At 41.0% G+C, this 16,358-nt stretch overlaps 1 protein-coding gene across 1 annotated transcript; it reads left to right on the top strand.

The window, feature by feature from the left end:
* The first annotated feature begins 4,588 nt into the window (after positions 1-4,588).
* ESD (esterase D) lies at positions 4,589-15,317 on the top strand. Its single transcript, XM_059839038.1, has 9 exons — positions 4,589-4,637; positions 6,038-6,113; positions 7,117-7,205; positions 8,531-8,629; positions 11,221-11,345; positions 11,673-11,792; positions 11,970-12,068; positions 13,854-14,021; positions 15,092-15,317. The coding sequence occupies exons 2-9, from the start codon at positions 6,046-6,048 to the stop codon at positions 15,170-15,172; spliced, it is 849 nt and encodes a 282-aa protein (XP_059695021.1). The 5' UTR covers positions 4,589-4,637; positions 6,038-6,045; the 3' UTR covers positions 15,173-15,317.
* Positions 15,318-16,358: the final 1,041 nt, after the last annotated feature.

Below are 16,358 nucleotides of genomic sequence, written 5' to 3' on the forward strand. Positions count from 1 at the left end.
TATCTGAATTCAAAATACCAGCCTCAAGGGTTCAGTAAATACATGAGATATTTAAAACTGTATGTGGAAAAATTTCTCAAACAAACAGACTCTTCATAAGTTCAAAATTAATCTGTAATAGAAAGAAACAGAAAACAAAAGACATAATACAAATATGTGCAATTAATTTACTATTAAAAAAGAAGACTTCATTTTTAATTGTAACACATTAATAGGAAGATACTTTCTGTCAGAATTATCAGGAGCATATTCCTCACTGGATTTAATATCAGTTGCAACATGTTTAATTTTCCATTTTTCTGCTGAAGTGATTAGAAAATATTAATAATATTTCTTACATTACTGCAATAAAAGAAGCATGATTGGGTGTTTTTTTTTTCCCTTGGAAAAGTTGCAAGTGCTTTAACTGCTCCAGGGACAAAGAATTTTTCAAAAAAAATTACTTCTTCTATTTTCTTATCACAAATTACTTGCTGCTGCAACTGCAAATCTTCTGTGTATATATTTTCCACAGCCCCTCTGCAAAGAGGATTTATGAACATGCTCAGCCTCATAGCAGCTCAGAGCTATTGAGGCCATTCCTGACCCCCAGTGCAGTGCTGCAGGTACACCAATCCAAGATAAAGCCAAGTGAAGGAGGAGCCAGGGGAGCTATGTAACTGGGATTACAGTGCAAGCAAGACCAAAGGACAATGCTGTGTCCCCAAAAGACCTAGGGACTCAAAAGACACACTAATGAACAGAAAGGAAATAATGAAATCAAGAATTAGAACAAAGCAGAAAAAAACCCTCAATGTACACAGAAAAAGAAAGTGAGGATGTATAGGAAAGAAAGAAAAGAAGCTCAGATCTAACTTCCATCTAGGAATAAAAGGTAAAAGATAGATGGATGCAGAAGGAAGGGGAAATAATAAAGATAATCAATAACAATACAGTCTTACAGAAAATCCTCCCTTTCCCTGTGCAAATTTTCTCCCTTGAAAAGCTAAAGACTTGAAACAGGTTCTGTCAATACAGCCAGTGTGAAGCATACTGAGGGATGATACTGTTGCCAGCATATATGTTTCTTGAAAGTGACATAGCATGGCATAAGACAGTTTAAGATAATTTAGATAAATATCATATTAGAATTCTAAAAGACTTAATTACAAACAATTGCTATAAAGAACACTGGAGCAGTTCTTTACAGAAAAGAACTGCAAACAAATAATCTCTTGGCAAAGTCAACAGTGAAGTGTGAATTCAGAGCTCTGAATAACCAAAGTGATGATGAGATCACATACAAAAAGTTGAGAAAAAATTACTGAAAAGCAGGCAGGAGGAAGTTAGTAACCACCACTCTGAATTCAGACTACCTCAAAAAGTATTAGAACACTAGAAAAGTGTGTAGCCAGATGCATGGCTGAGGGAAAGACTGTACTTACTGCAAAAAAAAAAAAAAAAAAAAAAAAAGGGAAAGGAAAAATTTAGTGCCATAAGCTTAAAGACATACAGGCTGCTTGGCTGCAATGTGGAAGTTTCTTGCTGGAAGCTTCACAAAAAATGTGTTTGGGAGTGTTGAAGCTAATGTAATGTTTCCCCAAGTACAAAAAAAGATGGTGAAAAGGCAAAAACCTTTCTGACAGAATGCAAAGACTTTCTTACTGATACCAAGAGAAATTCTAGGTGGATGATGTGAAATCATATCTCACCACTGGATGAGATCATCAGTGATCTGAGAGGTAAGATGGTAGAAAGCACTGTCTGTGTAGAGAGAACACAGAGAAAGTATGTTGGAACTGTATGTGCTGTATTGGAATACAATAAAGCAAGAGTACATAAGCCAAAAGATTTTCCAAAGTGAGTATCTGTCATTCTTTTATTTTCATATCCTCATTTCTACTGGTTGCCCTGCTGTACCATGAGGAGCCTTTTAATGATGAAGGAAAGGAAGCTTGCTTCACATCTGGTATTTTTTAGAGAATCTGAAATGATAGGCAGAATGCAAACAAATTGAATTCACAGGTGAGAACTGCAGACTTTGTCTGAAAGGATACAGAAATGGAATTAAGGTTAACCAAATGTCCATAACCAAAGGTACTACAAAGATTTATACCATAGCACAGAAGAGACTGCACCAGCTTGGCTGCCTCTGCCTTACACTGTTCTTAACACTATCCTGGTGTGTCAGCTCTGTGCCATGAAAGCAGCTCTCTGAAGGGCTGAAACACAGCCCTCAAAAAATTTTCCTATGGATTTATGTTCAGCCATTTTTGACTGAAAAGACATAAAAACAATGCACACATCTTGACATGGAGATGTGGGGAGGCCAGGGAAACTCATCAGCAGGCTCTCAGGTGAACCCTTCTGAATGTTCACTCTGAAATGGGAGTAAATAGGGCAGAGGTTATCTAATGGACTTGGACAGGAAGAGCACAAACACATCAAAATCTGATCAGGATCACTGCCTGAGATAGGCAGATTTCATACTGACAGTACATAAATAGATAAAAACAATTGCAGATACCAGGGAAAATGAGATGTGTGTAATAACATCTAGATATATAAGAGAGAAAACAGACTGGCTACAGTCCAGTTCAAATAATTAACTGGGCATTATCTTGCTTGTGAGAGACATTTAGGGAGCTACAAAATGCACACATAGAGATAGAAGGAACAATCTGAAGAGTACTTAAGTACATAATTTAATTTGATTGCAATTTAAACACAGCTTGAAAAAAAAAAAAAGTTGAGATGAGGAGGTTTGAACAGCTCAGAGACAGACTATTTGTACCAATGACATCCAAGTACAGAGGCAGGATAGGAAATCTGCTCTGGAAGACAGGATGCAAGGCCCAGATCTGGGGTCCAGCAGCTGTGATCCAAATGGATCTGCTGGGGAAGAATAGAAAGTAATGGGGGGACAAAATTGTCAGTACTGTGCATTGCTAGAAACAGGGTTCAAAAATATAAAAGGAACTGGAAAAGTCAAGGCTGAAAAATGTTATAGGCAAAAATAGTTACTGCCAAAGCAGTATATGGTACAAGACTACAAAGCAGGAGGGAGCTTTGCTAAGGACATATTTTGACAACTGATAGGCATGTTTAGCTGCAAATTAATAAATAAAGAAATAAATTATAAAAGCCCAGCACAAAGTAGGATCATTTGGGTTATGAGTAAGATGGAAGCACTGCCAAGTATCATTAATTTGTGATCTTGCAGGCAAGGTGTAAAATACCTACGCTAGAATTTGGATTTATTATAAAATCAGCAGTTTATCTCGTGGTACCTGCTATGAAGAACTCTGAAATCCTGAAGGGAAGTAAAACATTTGCAATGGAATTATGCAGTGGTCCCAGCTTGAGTCACTTCAGCAAACCTTTTTTCCCCCTTAAAATGGTCAAGGGACCATGACAGGAACACAAAGGCTGCTTTGAATAGTTCACTATTATGGATTCTCTGATGCATTTCTTGAGTCAGTGGGTTGCTAGTCAATGGTCATGATCTCCCCATCAGAATTACCTTCTACCCAATTAGAGCTGATTTCAGCACAGTTAATGAGTTTTTTTTGTTATTTTCTTCCCTGTCCTAGGAGTTCTGCCAAATGTCCTTGTGGCCCGTGAATTCTGTGCTCTTCGTGCCCACTATCAGCAGCACATCCCTGTCCCCAGGTTTGCAAACCTCTCCCTAGGTCTCAGACCACTGAAACATGTCAAGCCCTAAAATTTAACAAGGCAATTCTACCGACAAGCAATTTGTCTTTCTAGCACCTGGACATCAATTAGAGCTTGTTCGCTGCTGTTTCACGGATTAAATCTCCATTCTTGATTAGGCTTCAAAGTATATAAACATCAAACATCACAAAGCAACTGTGAAAAATGCCAATCACTTATTTTTAGAATTTTAAAAGTTTAATAGTAATAAAATAGTTATAAAAATAAAAATTTGGACAATTAGGATTTAGGACAATATGAGACAATAAGAACAAAGAGTTACGGACGGTCCGGGTACCTTTTTCTGGGCAAAATAAGCCCCAAAAAAGGACACACGTTAACAGAGGATTAACCCTTATAAGCAATAATCTGTAACATGTTCATGCATCTCAAACATGAAGCATAAATTGCATTCAAACAAAGGATTCTGTCTGGTCAGTGCCAACTTCTTCCTCTTAATCCTGACGGCGTCTTCAGGGCCGAGCGACGCAGGAAGAAGTTCGTTTCTTCTGATAAGGGAGCAATAAATTCTTTTTCTCTGAAAAATTTAGGTGTCCTGTGGCTGCTATCTGGTGCAAGTACCTCATTCCTTTCTTTAAAAAATATCTCACATACATAGTTTCTATTTTAACATTATGTTATAACCTAAAACTATATTTAACACACCACTTAAGAAAATTAATACAGCGTAACTTTCTAACATAACACATATAATATTCATTGTAATATTTGCGAAAAGCCAATCATAAAATACGCATTTTTCACAGCAAACATTTTTCAGAAAATGTTTACACATGTTTTGACGTGTCGTAACCGGCTCTCCCGGCGGAGGCCGGGCCCAGCCACGCCATGGCGGGCGGGGGCGGGGGCGGTGCGGGCCGGCCCCGGGCGGGAGGAGGAGCCGCCTCCACACAGGGGCCGCCCCTTCCCGCCGCTCTGCCGCGGTAAGGCAGCGGGGATGGCAGAGGGAGCGGGAATGGCAGCGAGAACGGGCCGGGAGGGCGGGGAGGCGACGGCGGCGGCAGCAGCGCCTGGACCGTGCGGGCCTGGCCGGAGGCGGGAGGGCGGCAGTGGAGGCACAGGGAGCGCTGTGGCGCTGTGGGGAAAGGGGCGTCCCGAGCCGGGCCCGGGCCTTGGCGGCTGCCGTGCCGTGGCGGTGAGGCGCTGCTGGGCGGGCGGCCCTCGGCCCCAGCTCCGCAGGGGACAGCGGTGAGCCCCCGAGGGCTCTCCGTGGTGCGTGGTTCTTCTTGGCCGGTGCCCCGTAGGAGCGCGCAGGTGTGAGGGATGGGACGCTTTCGTTTCGGTATTTGTTACCTGGGTTCCCCTCAGGATTTTCTTGTGTGCCGGTGACAGGACCCCAGGGAATGGCCTGAAGTTGTGTCAGAGCAGGTTCAGGGTGGATATGAAGAAAAGGTTCTTCACCCAGAGGGTGGCTGGGCACTGGAACAGCTCCCCAGGGAAGCGGTCACAGCACCAGCCTGACAGAGCTCAAGAAACATTTCCACAGTGCTCTCAGGCACCTGGTGTGACACTTGGGGATAGTCCTGTGCAGGACCAGGAGCTGGACGTGATGGTCCCTGGGCGTCCCTTCTGACTCGGAATATTCTGTGATTCTGTGACCCTGCAGTCTGTTCACCTTTCAGCTCCCTGCTTGGCCTTACTGCCCCATGCAAGCTGACAGTGACGACTTTTGTGTCAGCCTTCCTGAATTTCCTTAGCACACTTGCACTACCACCTGTTCTAAAACTCCCATGGCTCTTCTTTGCTTCTATTTTTCATAGTGTTTGCTGTGGAAATAAGCCTTCTGCTCCTCTGTTTCTGCTGTCCCACAGACTGTTAGCATGTGGTAATTAACTTTCATCAAAGATGAGAATAAGGCTCGGTATTGTGGTAGTTAGTGGCTGGATACTGTCAAACACAAGAGAAGGAAAGGTGGGACAGGTTTTTTTTTTCCTGCATGGTAATAGTGGAGGTAACAGCCTGGCACAGGGAGCTCCTAGAACATATGGGAATGCTTGTTTGGTAGCCAAAGAGCAAGCCACAGTAGTACTTGTCCTACTGAGGAAAAGGTCATTGGAGATATGGGTCTGTAGGAAAGCAGATAGGCTTTGCCCATTCTGCTCACAAGAGTTCAGCCTCCCCTGTCCCTTTTTTGTGGGGAAATAGGAAGTTAGTGAAAGATCAGAAAGCATGTGCAGGAAATTCTTCTGAGAAATGGTAACATTAAGCAAAGATACTACAAGTTGTATTCAACTCTTCTGTTCTCAAAAAGTCTAAGACCACGTTTGTTTTATTTTCAAATTTAACTTTTTTTTTTTTTCCCTTCTTTTTTTTCCTTCCCCAGTTTAAATCATGGCACTGAAACAGATTTCCAGCAACAAATGCTTTGAAGGTTTCCAGAAAGTGTTTGAACATGACAGGTAAATGCCACTAAAGCAAACCAAAATGTTTAGCTTGGGGCAGTGAATCCATCGCTGTCAGTGTTTTCAGTCTGCAGGAAAACAGCATGCTCTCACTAACATCCATATTTCAGTCAGGAATAATGTCTGCTGCTGCTTTGGCTGTGCTCTTGAATTTCTGTGTTAATGTTTAACATAATCTAGTATACTTAGTGCTGCAGAGCTGAGGTGGGAAGCTAGTACTTTTACCTTTGAAAATGGAGCTTCCTTACTTTGGGTTGTCCTGTTTGCAGCACAGAGAACCACTGGGTTTGCAAAGTTCCACTTGCTACTGGGTCTCTTAATTCTCTGCACTCTGGGAAAGTGCTGTGAGCAGTGACTCACACTGTGAGTGTGAATAGATTCTCTATAGAGTGTGAATAGAAGTACTGTGAGCAGTGAATAGATTCTTGTTTAATGAAGGTGTACAAAAAACCCAAGCTTTTAAAAAAATTTTTTTCCAAATAAAAATAAAATCATCGCTTGTGCTTAGATAAGAGTTCATTGGTAGTTTTAGGCTTTAGCATTAATTGAGCAACTAATTGGTCTTAGACTTGGTAGACTTAGTAGATTGAAGAAAACCTCCCTTGCTGGCACATGCTGTGCATTTTATGTTGTGCAACTCATGTGAATATGTTCTTCAGTAAAAATTGCTTTTGATAGCCAAAGCTCAAGCTGAATGTTGCTGGGATTCAAAATTCGATTTTCAACCTGTTCTCGGTTAGCAACACTGTGAAAATGTGGCTTATTTGTAAGTCTCTGTTTTAAGTATATTCAGAACAAGGTTGAAAAGTTAGCTGTTGCCAAATCTAGAGTCTAAGGCTGAGTTTAAAAATTGATTTTCCTTTCCTTTTACTTAGTTGTTACAATTCACTGACCAGATCTCCCTTTCAATGAAATGCACTGGTCCACTGATTCCTTTTTTAATGGTAGTGATCTTGTTAATTAAGTTGTGGTGATAACAAGGAATATTTTATTAATACAGTGCAGAGCTAAAATGCAAAATGAAATTTGGAATCTACTTGCCTCCAAAAGCTGAAACTGGGAAGTGTCCTGTGCTGTATTGGCTCTCGGGTAAGTAACATGAGTCTTAGTAACTTAAAAAATAAAATCTTAAGCATTTTTAAACTACTGCACTACAGTTACTGAAAACTTAATACAGAGGTACTGCAATGGCAGCTCTTGGATTCTACAGAAACTCATCTTCTGGAAGGCACGCTTAGTATGAGTGTGCTGTGATAAATCAGAATGCAGCTTGGGGGTAGCCTACCAGATTGTGTTCTAAAATGCTCAAAGTCTTCTACCCTTTTGTTCTAAAATGTCCATCCCTTTAGTTCCAAAGTGTATATATAAAGGTTCTTCTCTATGGCCTTCATGTTGGGACACCTCCTGCTTTTGTTTGTTTCTAAAAACTGCTTCAGCTGACAGAGTAGGGATGTGCAAAGAGCCCATGGAAGCCAGCACATTTGTCCTGTGGACTCTGCCTTGTTCCAAGTACAGCTTTGCAGGAAGCAACTGGTGAACTTGAAAAGAGAGGTGCTGTCAGCTGCCTTAGCATAAGCATGTCTGGTGTGAAGTAAACCTGAAGAAAGGGCCAGGGGCTGAAAAGGCTTGTGCAGCAGGAATGAAGCTGTCTCATCAAAAATTAATACATTAAATTCTTTTGTCTTTTATTCAAAATAAAAAGCAGAAACTCTGTTCTGTAATTTGTGGAGTTGCTTTATTGAGACTTGTGTTTAGAAAGTTGGAGACCAGGACTGTTAGCGTGGAGATTTGTGTTCCTTGTCACAAAGTAGCTGGTGGGTCTGATTTGTATCATGACAGTGGGCTGGGTAAAAATGTTTATACTTGAAGTTAGAAACATTAAAATTGTCTGAAGAGCTCTAAGATATGCAGCACATTTATTTTATTAAATGTAAACTGTATTGTCTTGGGCAATATATCAGTCAAATTAGGTTACTGGCAACTTGTCCTCAGAGAAAACTAGAATCATTAACTCCTCTCAATTTGCATAGTGAAGCAAAATTGAAATATTGGTGTGAAATATAGTTTATTTGTAACTGGACTTTATTTGGACCTGCTGCTGTAGAAAAGGCATGTATTGCTGTGGCTTTTGGAGCCAGGGTGCTTATGAGCCCTTTATCCAGTCTAAAATATGTAGAATTTGTCAGACCACATGTGTGATTCTGTAAAGCAAACAGCTGAGATGACCATACAAAGCAAAATGTAGTTGGAGGATGAGGGGTCAGAAGTTAACAGTGTCAGCCTCAGCAGATGCCTGGGGTCAGTGGGTTTAAATGCACAGTGCTGGAAGGCACTAAAACCTTTTCTATCAAAAAGAATTTTGAAACCAGTATGCCACGAGCAATGGGTAACCAAGGATATTTTTTTTTCCCTAGGGCTGACCTGCACAGAACAGAATTTCATAACGAAAGCCGGGTTTCAACAAGCAGCAGCCCAGCACGGCCTTATTGTGGTGGCACCAGACACGAGCCCACGTAAGTTCCACAAGAGACGTGCTGACAGTCATTACACTGAAGTGCACTCTCTGTCCTCACAGAATGGGGTGCTGCAGTGCACTGAAGTGTGTGTTGCCCACCTGAGTCAAAGCTGACCCTGCACACCTGCGTTGTTCACTAGATTACATTGTAGGTGTTTTTAATAGCAGGGTAGTGAGGGTGGGACATTGGAATTTATTGTTGTGGCACTAAAACTAGAACAAAGGGGCTCTAGAGTTCAGCACAGACAAGGAGAGGGAAGAAAAGGGAAACAACAAATATGTCTTATTGGAATTCTTGCTGACATTTTGTGTGCCTTGCTGAGACTTTATAAAACCTGCAGAAGTGTGTTGCCACAAAGATGCAATGCTTGCTCTTAATTGTACTTGGTCTTCTAAAGCAAATTAAACATGTGCCTTCAGAGGATTACAATACTTGAAAAGCAAACTAGAAACCCTTTTCCCCTGCAGCGACAACAGACTACTGATAAATGTATTTTGAGGAGTTGCTTTATTGCATTATGTGCTATTATTTATATAAGGCTGAGCTTATGGTATGGGAAAAATGAAAATGGTGGACCTGCAGTTACTGGAAATACTGGGTATTCACTATTTTGTATTTGTTGGATTCTGCCACAGTCTCATGAGCGCTGTAAACAAAGGTGTCAGCCTTCTAATATTTCCCAAGCTTTAATGGATTAGATCTGACTGCAGGCATTATGGAAAAGAAGCAATGTTCTTTCCATAAAGTATTTTTTACATCTAGGTTTTGAAGTTGTGTCAGGTCAAAGAATTGTAAATACATGTCTCTAATGAAGAAGAGGGGCGGAAGAGCAAAACTTGTGAATGAATTTACTTCACACTTTGTTGTTTCTATTTGCTGCAGGCTAGAGATGGGCAACTAGCCTTTGCTTTATTCATGTTGGGTAGTTGGGCTGGAAGTTGGTTTTGGTAGTATCTGTGTAAATTGTCTCTATCAATGTGTAACTGCCTTTGCATAGGTCATTGCTTTGTCCAATTTCTTTTAAGTCCTCATGGCAGCTCTCTTTTGCCTTTTAAACTAATAACTGATAAGGATTGCTCTGCTATTTAAATAAGTTTTGGTATGAGCTTCATATGATTCCTGTAAATTTTAGCTTAGAGACCCCAGATGTTCTTAAGTCTGTTTGAGCTGTCTGGAGAAACACATGAAAAGCAATTCAAATGTAATCATGAGCTGAGAGGTATTGAAAATACTTACATATGCATTTTAATTATGTAGTGCATGAGAATTACCTTCCAAGAGCCAGGAGAAGTTCTGGATGGGGAAGAAGACTGCATGAAATCATTAAATACTTGTCATTATAGACCCTCAGTCAGGCCTTGATAGACTTTACTTTTCCTACTTTGAAGGGGTTTGTTTTTCCAGACAGGTATACTGAGCAATATTATGCAGATTCCTTTTCAAATTTCTTTTTTTCCCAAGGCTTCCTGAAAAAAATTTTTTTAGCATAATGAGCATTATGCTTTCATTGCCTGTCAGGACTTTCTGAGTTTTTGTCCATCTCTGAGGTACTGAAGATAGATTTTTTACATCCAACATGTTTAAGCACCCCAGTCCCCGTGATCACTGTACTGTTAAGTTACAGAATCACTCAGTGTTCAAGGGCATGTCAGTGGAGCAAAGTCAACTGTGATCCTTGTACAAACCTGAGTTCACACTGTGAGAGGGTAGCAGCCATCTCTGCACAAATTGTGAGGGACTGTTGAGTTACATGTGGGTTTGCAGTATAATCTGACCATGGTAAAATAATAGGTAGGAAACAATGGCCTCTCTTTCCCCAAAACATTCCTATCACATATACCTTGAAATATTACATTAGGTTCTGCAGACCAGGCTGGTAAATCACAGACTAATCAAAGGGAGGACTGGGTGGGATGTACTGACTTTCAAGAATACATCTGCAAATTTAGTTTGAAAGTGTAGCCTTGGAAAAGAGGATATAATCCTGCAGGTATTCAAAGAAGAATTTATTTAAGTTTCATGGAAATTATAGGTGGGAGCAATGAAATGAATTTGCAGAAGAGGTAGACTTGTGAAATGATAGGAACAGTGAATTATTCTTTTGGAGAATCTTAAAAAGGGATGTGTAGCAGGCATTATTTAAAGCACATAAATTGGCTTGGACACACCATTTGGTGATACATGGTGATGTCATTCTGGGGAAAAAGAAATTTTCTTCTGTTTGTCACACAGGTCTTATGGCTGAAATAAGGTGGTAGCACCAATTAACAAGTGCCAACTTTTGATTAAGTTCCTGAGTAAAGTGGACAAAGCTTGACAGAAGTAATTTGGAAGACATGTATATGCTATATTTATTTATGGAGATATTGGTACTGTTTAGAGATTGGGTATATCTGTAGGTATTATGTAAGTGTAATTTTGAAAGTGTTGAAATAGCACTTGAAAACACTGTACTAATGAATTAAAATCTGAATTGTTTTATAGTTGAAGGGGTAGAGATGTGATTGAGAAACTTGTGTCCCAAGTCTGATTTGTATGGCAGTTCTCCAGTTCTGAACATGTAGTAAAGGAAAGATTTGTCACACTAGGTGGCTGCAATATTGAAGGAGAAGATGAAAGCTGGGATTTTGGCACTGGTGCTGGTTTTTATGTGGATGCCACTGAAGATCCTTGGAAAACAAACTACAGGATGTATTCCTACATAAAGGATGAGGTAACTGGGTGGTTGGGTTCTCCTGGTGTTGCTGGGTCAGATAAAAGGGTGTGCCTCAGTCATAGGAAATTCCCACATCTTGTGTTACAAGGTTATGGGAGATTTCTATAGAGATACTTTGAGTTACTTATTATCAGCTGAACTGTTTCCTTTTGATTTCACATTCCCTTTCAAGTTGCTTTCAGGCCATGATCACAAATGTCAGGCTAGAACCAAAGATTTGCCTTTGGTTTCAGTGGCATTAAAAGCTGGTTAGTTGCGTGCTTTTTTTCTTAAACATACTCAAGTTGCTTTAACGTTTTTATTATGCTTTTGTTTCCTTTACAGCTGCCTAAACTAATAAATGCCAATTTTCCAACTGACCCTGAACGAATGTCTATTTTTGGGCATTCCATGGGAGGTCACGGAGCTCTTATTCTTGCTCTGAAGAATCCTGGGAAGTACAAAGTAAGATGAAGTATAGCTTATATGAGGTATACTAATGCCTATATAGATTTCTGTAAATGTGACAGAAGAAAACATAATATTGAGTTCTTTGAGGGCATTAAATGTATAAATAGTTTCATTTGCTGCAGTTCATTGTTACATGGTTTTGGTTTTTTTTGCTGCTGTCTTTCTGAACAGTCTGTGTCAGCATTTGCTCCTATCTGCAACCCAATTCAGTGTCAGTGGGGGAAGAAAGCCCTTGGTGGATATCTGGGACCAGATGCAAGCAAATGGGAGGTATGTGTCACAGCTGCAGTTCTTTAATGACAGATGAATGAATGATCTGTAAATACATCACAGCGGGAGCTTGGAAAAAAACTGAATTGCCCATGAACTGGTACTGTTTTTCTACTACACCCCTAAGCACAGAAAAGCATTGTTTGTTTCTGGCAGGAGTGACTTGCTGTTGCCTTAGGGTGCTTATGAAAATGTAATGAGATACAGGCCTCTCATCAAATCAACTGCATTCCTCTCAGTTTTATGAAGATTTAAAAGTCTGGGCTGAGAACAATTATGAGCAGTGTATTTTTGTAGTAGCCTGAAGAGAGAGACTGCTGCGAACTGTTCAGACTGATGAGCCTCACGACATCTTTCAGGGCAGCCTGTGGGAGGCCTCCAAGAGAAGCCCATCAGATACTTGGAAATTGGTATCCTGCAGAACAGCATTAAACTAGACAAAGTTAGATTTTAGCTCCAGGACGTTAATTTTGAGTTATCAGTAGTTGTATATGACTGGCTAAGATACAAAAATGTTTGTCTGCATGGTTGCTGCATTATTTGGGCAGCCCTTCAGTATTTTTAATCTCAACTTAAACATTGCACTGTATTTTTATAATTAAGTTAGAAGGGATTGTCGTGACCATGTACTCAGATTTCCTTGTAAATAAGCACAAGCTGCAGTTCAGTCTCTTGTAAATTGGATTAAAGTATGTCTTAGGAAGACTTCCAGGTCTGATTAAAACTTTACAGGATTGGAGAGTGTTTTCTGCTTTTCCGATAGAGTAGTTTGTGTACTTAGAAACCACCAGTTAAACTTGCTTAGACTTAATGTAATGGATTTGTTGTGAAACAAAACAAAACAACTGCCCAAAAACCTGTTTTCTATCCCCTTAGTTTGTTTTGGAGCACTTCTGCAAACCTAGTCCAATAGATCAACATCAGGAACACACCTTTGAAAGGATCTGGATCTGCCTTTGAAACAGATATACAACCTCTGATCTCTCTATTTTGGCTTAAAATTGCCATGTCAATAGGCTCAGGATAACTTGATACCATGGCCACAGTGCTGGGCTGAGCCCAAGCTCCCACTTCCATTGTAGTGCCATTTCTGGATCTGGTGGCATCCTGGAAGGATGGCTCTGATGCCTTGGTGTAGGACTTTGGATTTTGCTGCCCATTGGTGATTGGTCTTCTCCATAGCATTTAAACACTTTGCTGTCTTTTTAAAGGAGTTATTTATTTTGAGCATGTAATAAGCACAGGACCCCATGGGTAACATATTTCCCATCATAATTACATTCTGATACATATATGTTTAGAGTGTTTAATTTGTTTCTCAGTCAAACCAAATTTTCTTGGTCAAATGATCATGGTAGCCTTCAGGTTAAATGCCTGCCCATGAGCTTAGTTGTGCCACACTGGTGTTTTGACTTTTAGCTGCCAGAATAAATACACCAAGATACCAAGTTTCTTCAGCAGGATCTAGTTTCTGCACAAGGGTGAGTTAGTACTGACTATACTGCTGTTCTTCCATTCTGTAGGAAGTCAGCCCTGGGCTCAATGTGCTGTTTGGTTAAACTGCCAACTTGGAAATTATCTAGCTCATACATTTGCCATTTTTAAAGCAATGGGTATTATTTTTCAGTTGCCTGGATTTTTCCTGGTTTTTTTTTCTTCCAAAGTGCAGCTTGGTGTCCTGAGCAACACTGCCCAGGACCCTCTCTGTGCCATTCTTTTCCTGCAGTCGACAAACTGAAACCAGTGGAAGATATGTAACTGAAGTAATTTCTCTTATTTCTGCAGGCCTATGATGCTACACAGCTTGTGAAGTCCTACTCGGGCGCTCGCCTCGACATCTTGATTGACCAAGGCAAAGATGACCAGTTCCTGTCTGCAGGCCAGTTGCTGCCTGATAACTTCATCGCTGCCTGCACTGAGCAGAAGATCCCAGTAGTCTTCAGACTGCAGCAGGCAAGTTGCTTCTGCAGTCCTTGGTTGTCGGATTCCTGTTTGATTTTTGGTTCTGTACAGCAGGCAGTGAAGAGGGTGTCTGTAAGGGGGCAGGCATGCTCTCACTGTGGGCCTGTCCCCGGCCACTTGAGGAGGAGGGTGAGAAGTGACATGGGCCATCAAGGTGTGCATCGCCCACCTGATTCAGCCGCGCTTCACCACTAGGTGCCGTCGTGCTTCCAGCTTGGACAGGCTGATCCCTGCATGGGGACTCGGGCTGCCGGTGCTCGGGTGGAGACACAGCAGTAATCATTTTTAATGAGTATTGCAGTCACTGTACAGTCAAAGTGACACGTGGCCTTTTGCCGCATCCCTTACCTGTGCTGTGGGTTTCGTGTTTACCATAAAACGTTGAGATTTAGTTTGCATGTGTTTGTGTAAATTAGGGAAGGGGTGGGACTGCTTGACATCCTAGATTCACGTAAAGACTCAGGTCTTTACATCACTCTTACCTGTAGTGCAGTGACCCAGAACAAGACTGTCCTGAGAGCAGTGGAGTCTTTGTCAGCCACTGGCAACTTCCACCCAGACCCAGTGAGGAGCTCAGTTGTGGAGAGTGAAGGATTGTCCTCTCTGCTTTATCGTAAGCCTTGCACCTAAAGATAGAGTTAGTGCTGATGAAGGGCTGTGGACCAGAGGGTGACATTTCAGCACAGTGATGGAGCAGTAACTCAGACCTGGGCTGTGTTCTCCTTATCCCCCCTTTGTTTTACCAGAAGAACAATGCGTGTGAGGGCAACTGTTCTCTCGGATTGCCTCTCACTCTGCAGCTGAGCCTCGCTGTTACCCATCTCCAGCTTACAGGCCCAGATCTGGGCAGGTTCAGGGACTTTCTGTTTGTTCAGCTTCCTAGTGCTCATCTGTTCTTAGCCTGTTACATATCCCTTGCCATTTTTATATATATTCCAGGTATTTCTTGAGATGGATAAAACCAGAAGAGTCATTACATTTCCTTTAAAGTAGCTTAGCATGATTGCTTTATCATGAGCTGTATGTTCTCTGCTGATTTCTTTATTGTTGTTCTTTTCTAGGGTTATGATCACAGCTATTATTTCATTGCTTCATTTATTAATGACCACATCAAGCACCATGCAAAATACCTCAATGCTTGAACCATTTAGCTGTGAGTGCTGCCTGGACAATACGAATCAAGAGATAGTGGTGAACTAAACAAAAATCATTTGCTGAAGTAATGTTTGTAAAATGGAGCTCTTCTGATTGTACTTCTAAGAAAAATAAAAGTCCCACTTAATTTGATGTGTGTGCTTAAGAGTAAGTATTGGGAATGTTCTTGAATGCTTGGAAAACTCTTGATGCCATGAAGTTACATCTGCTGCATTTTGGGTCAAATGTAAGCCAGCAGATGAGTGACACCATGAGCATGGGTGTGGATGTGGCCCCTGCAGACAGCTTCTAGTGCAACTGTGCAAAGACTGTGATTAACAACAGTGTGCCCATTCATCTAATTAATTACTGGGGTTTACTTCAACCTTTAATAGGGAAGTTGTTAGTGGCACAGCTAATCAAGCTCCTTAATTAATCTGAACTGGTAGGTGTGTTTTTCCTTGGCCTGTGTAAATACCTTCCAAGGACAAGGTCTGGTGGAGAATGCAGACAAAAGCCTGCTGTGCACAGTTGTTTACTGTCCTGTGTGTTACCAAGGAAATGATCTGGAGTATTCCCTGAATGATGCTTATAGAAAAACCTCTTAAACCTGTCAAGGAAGCAGTCTGTACTAAAAAGGATTTTTTCTCCACTTGTCTTTGATTCTTAAGAGTGTGAAAGACTTGTAGTGTGTATCTTAGATGTGACAGGACTGAGAAGAAACTGCTAAATAGATCTGAAAAAAGCAATTGCTGTCTAGATGATCTAATAACTCATTGCTGAAATCAAGTATACTTATTTTACAAAAGATGACAGTTGTAGATCTAAAATAGCTCTTGGTGATATAATTCTGCCAGCTACCTTGGACAAGAACACAGATTGTTCCAGTAAGCTGCAAGTAATCACCTGTAAACTCAGCCTTCTCATGGCTCAGCTGGACCTGAATTGTTGCTCATGCCTTGACTCACTCTTGCCAGAGGAAATGCTACCACCAGTGTAGGATGGGTTTCTTTTTAGGCAATGCTGAATGCTCTCCTGTGTCTCTGGCTCCAGCTAGATTCCAGGTTACAGGGAGGCTGGTGCTGGTGACAGCCTTGAATTATGCATTGATTTATATCAGTCTGGCATCTAATAATTTATGATTAAGTTCTGAAGGCTGGGAAGATACAACTGTGTGCATTGCAAGAGCTCTCC

The sequence above is a fragment of the Haemorhous mexicanus genome, chromosome 2 (assembly GCF_027477595.1).
Source record: "Haemorhous mexicanus isolate bHaeMex1 chromosome 2, bHaeMex1.pri, whole genome shotgun sequence".
NCBI classification, from domain to species: domain Eukaryota; kingdom Metazoa; phylum Chordata; class Aves; order Passeriformes; family Fringillidae; genus Haemorhous; species Haemorhous mexicanus.

Bases quoted from the DNA above. Each gene is read 5' to 3' on its own strand.
- ESD (XM_059839038.1), top strand. From the start codon at position 6,046: ATGGCACTGAAACAGATTTCCAGCAACAAATGCTTTGAAGGTTTCCAG. The intron at 8,630-11,220 runs GTAAGTTCCACA...TTGTCACACTAG, and splicing joins GGCACCAGACACGAGCCCAC to GTGGCTGCAATATTGAAGGA. The intron at 14,022-15,091 runs GCAAGTTGCTTC...GTTCTTTTCTAG, and splicing joins TAGTCTTCAGACTGCAGCAG to GGTTATGATCACAGCTATTA.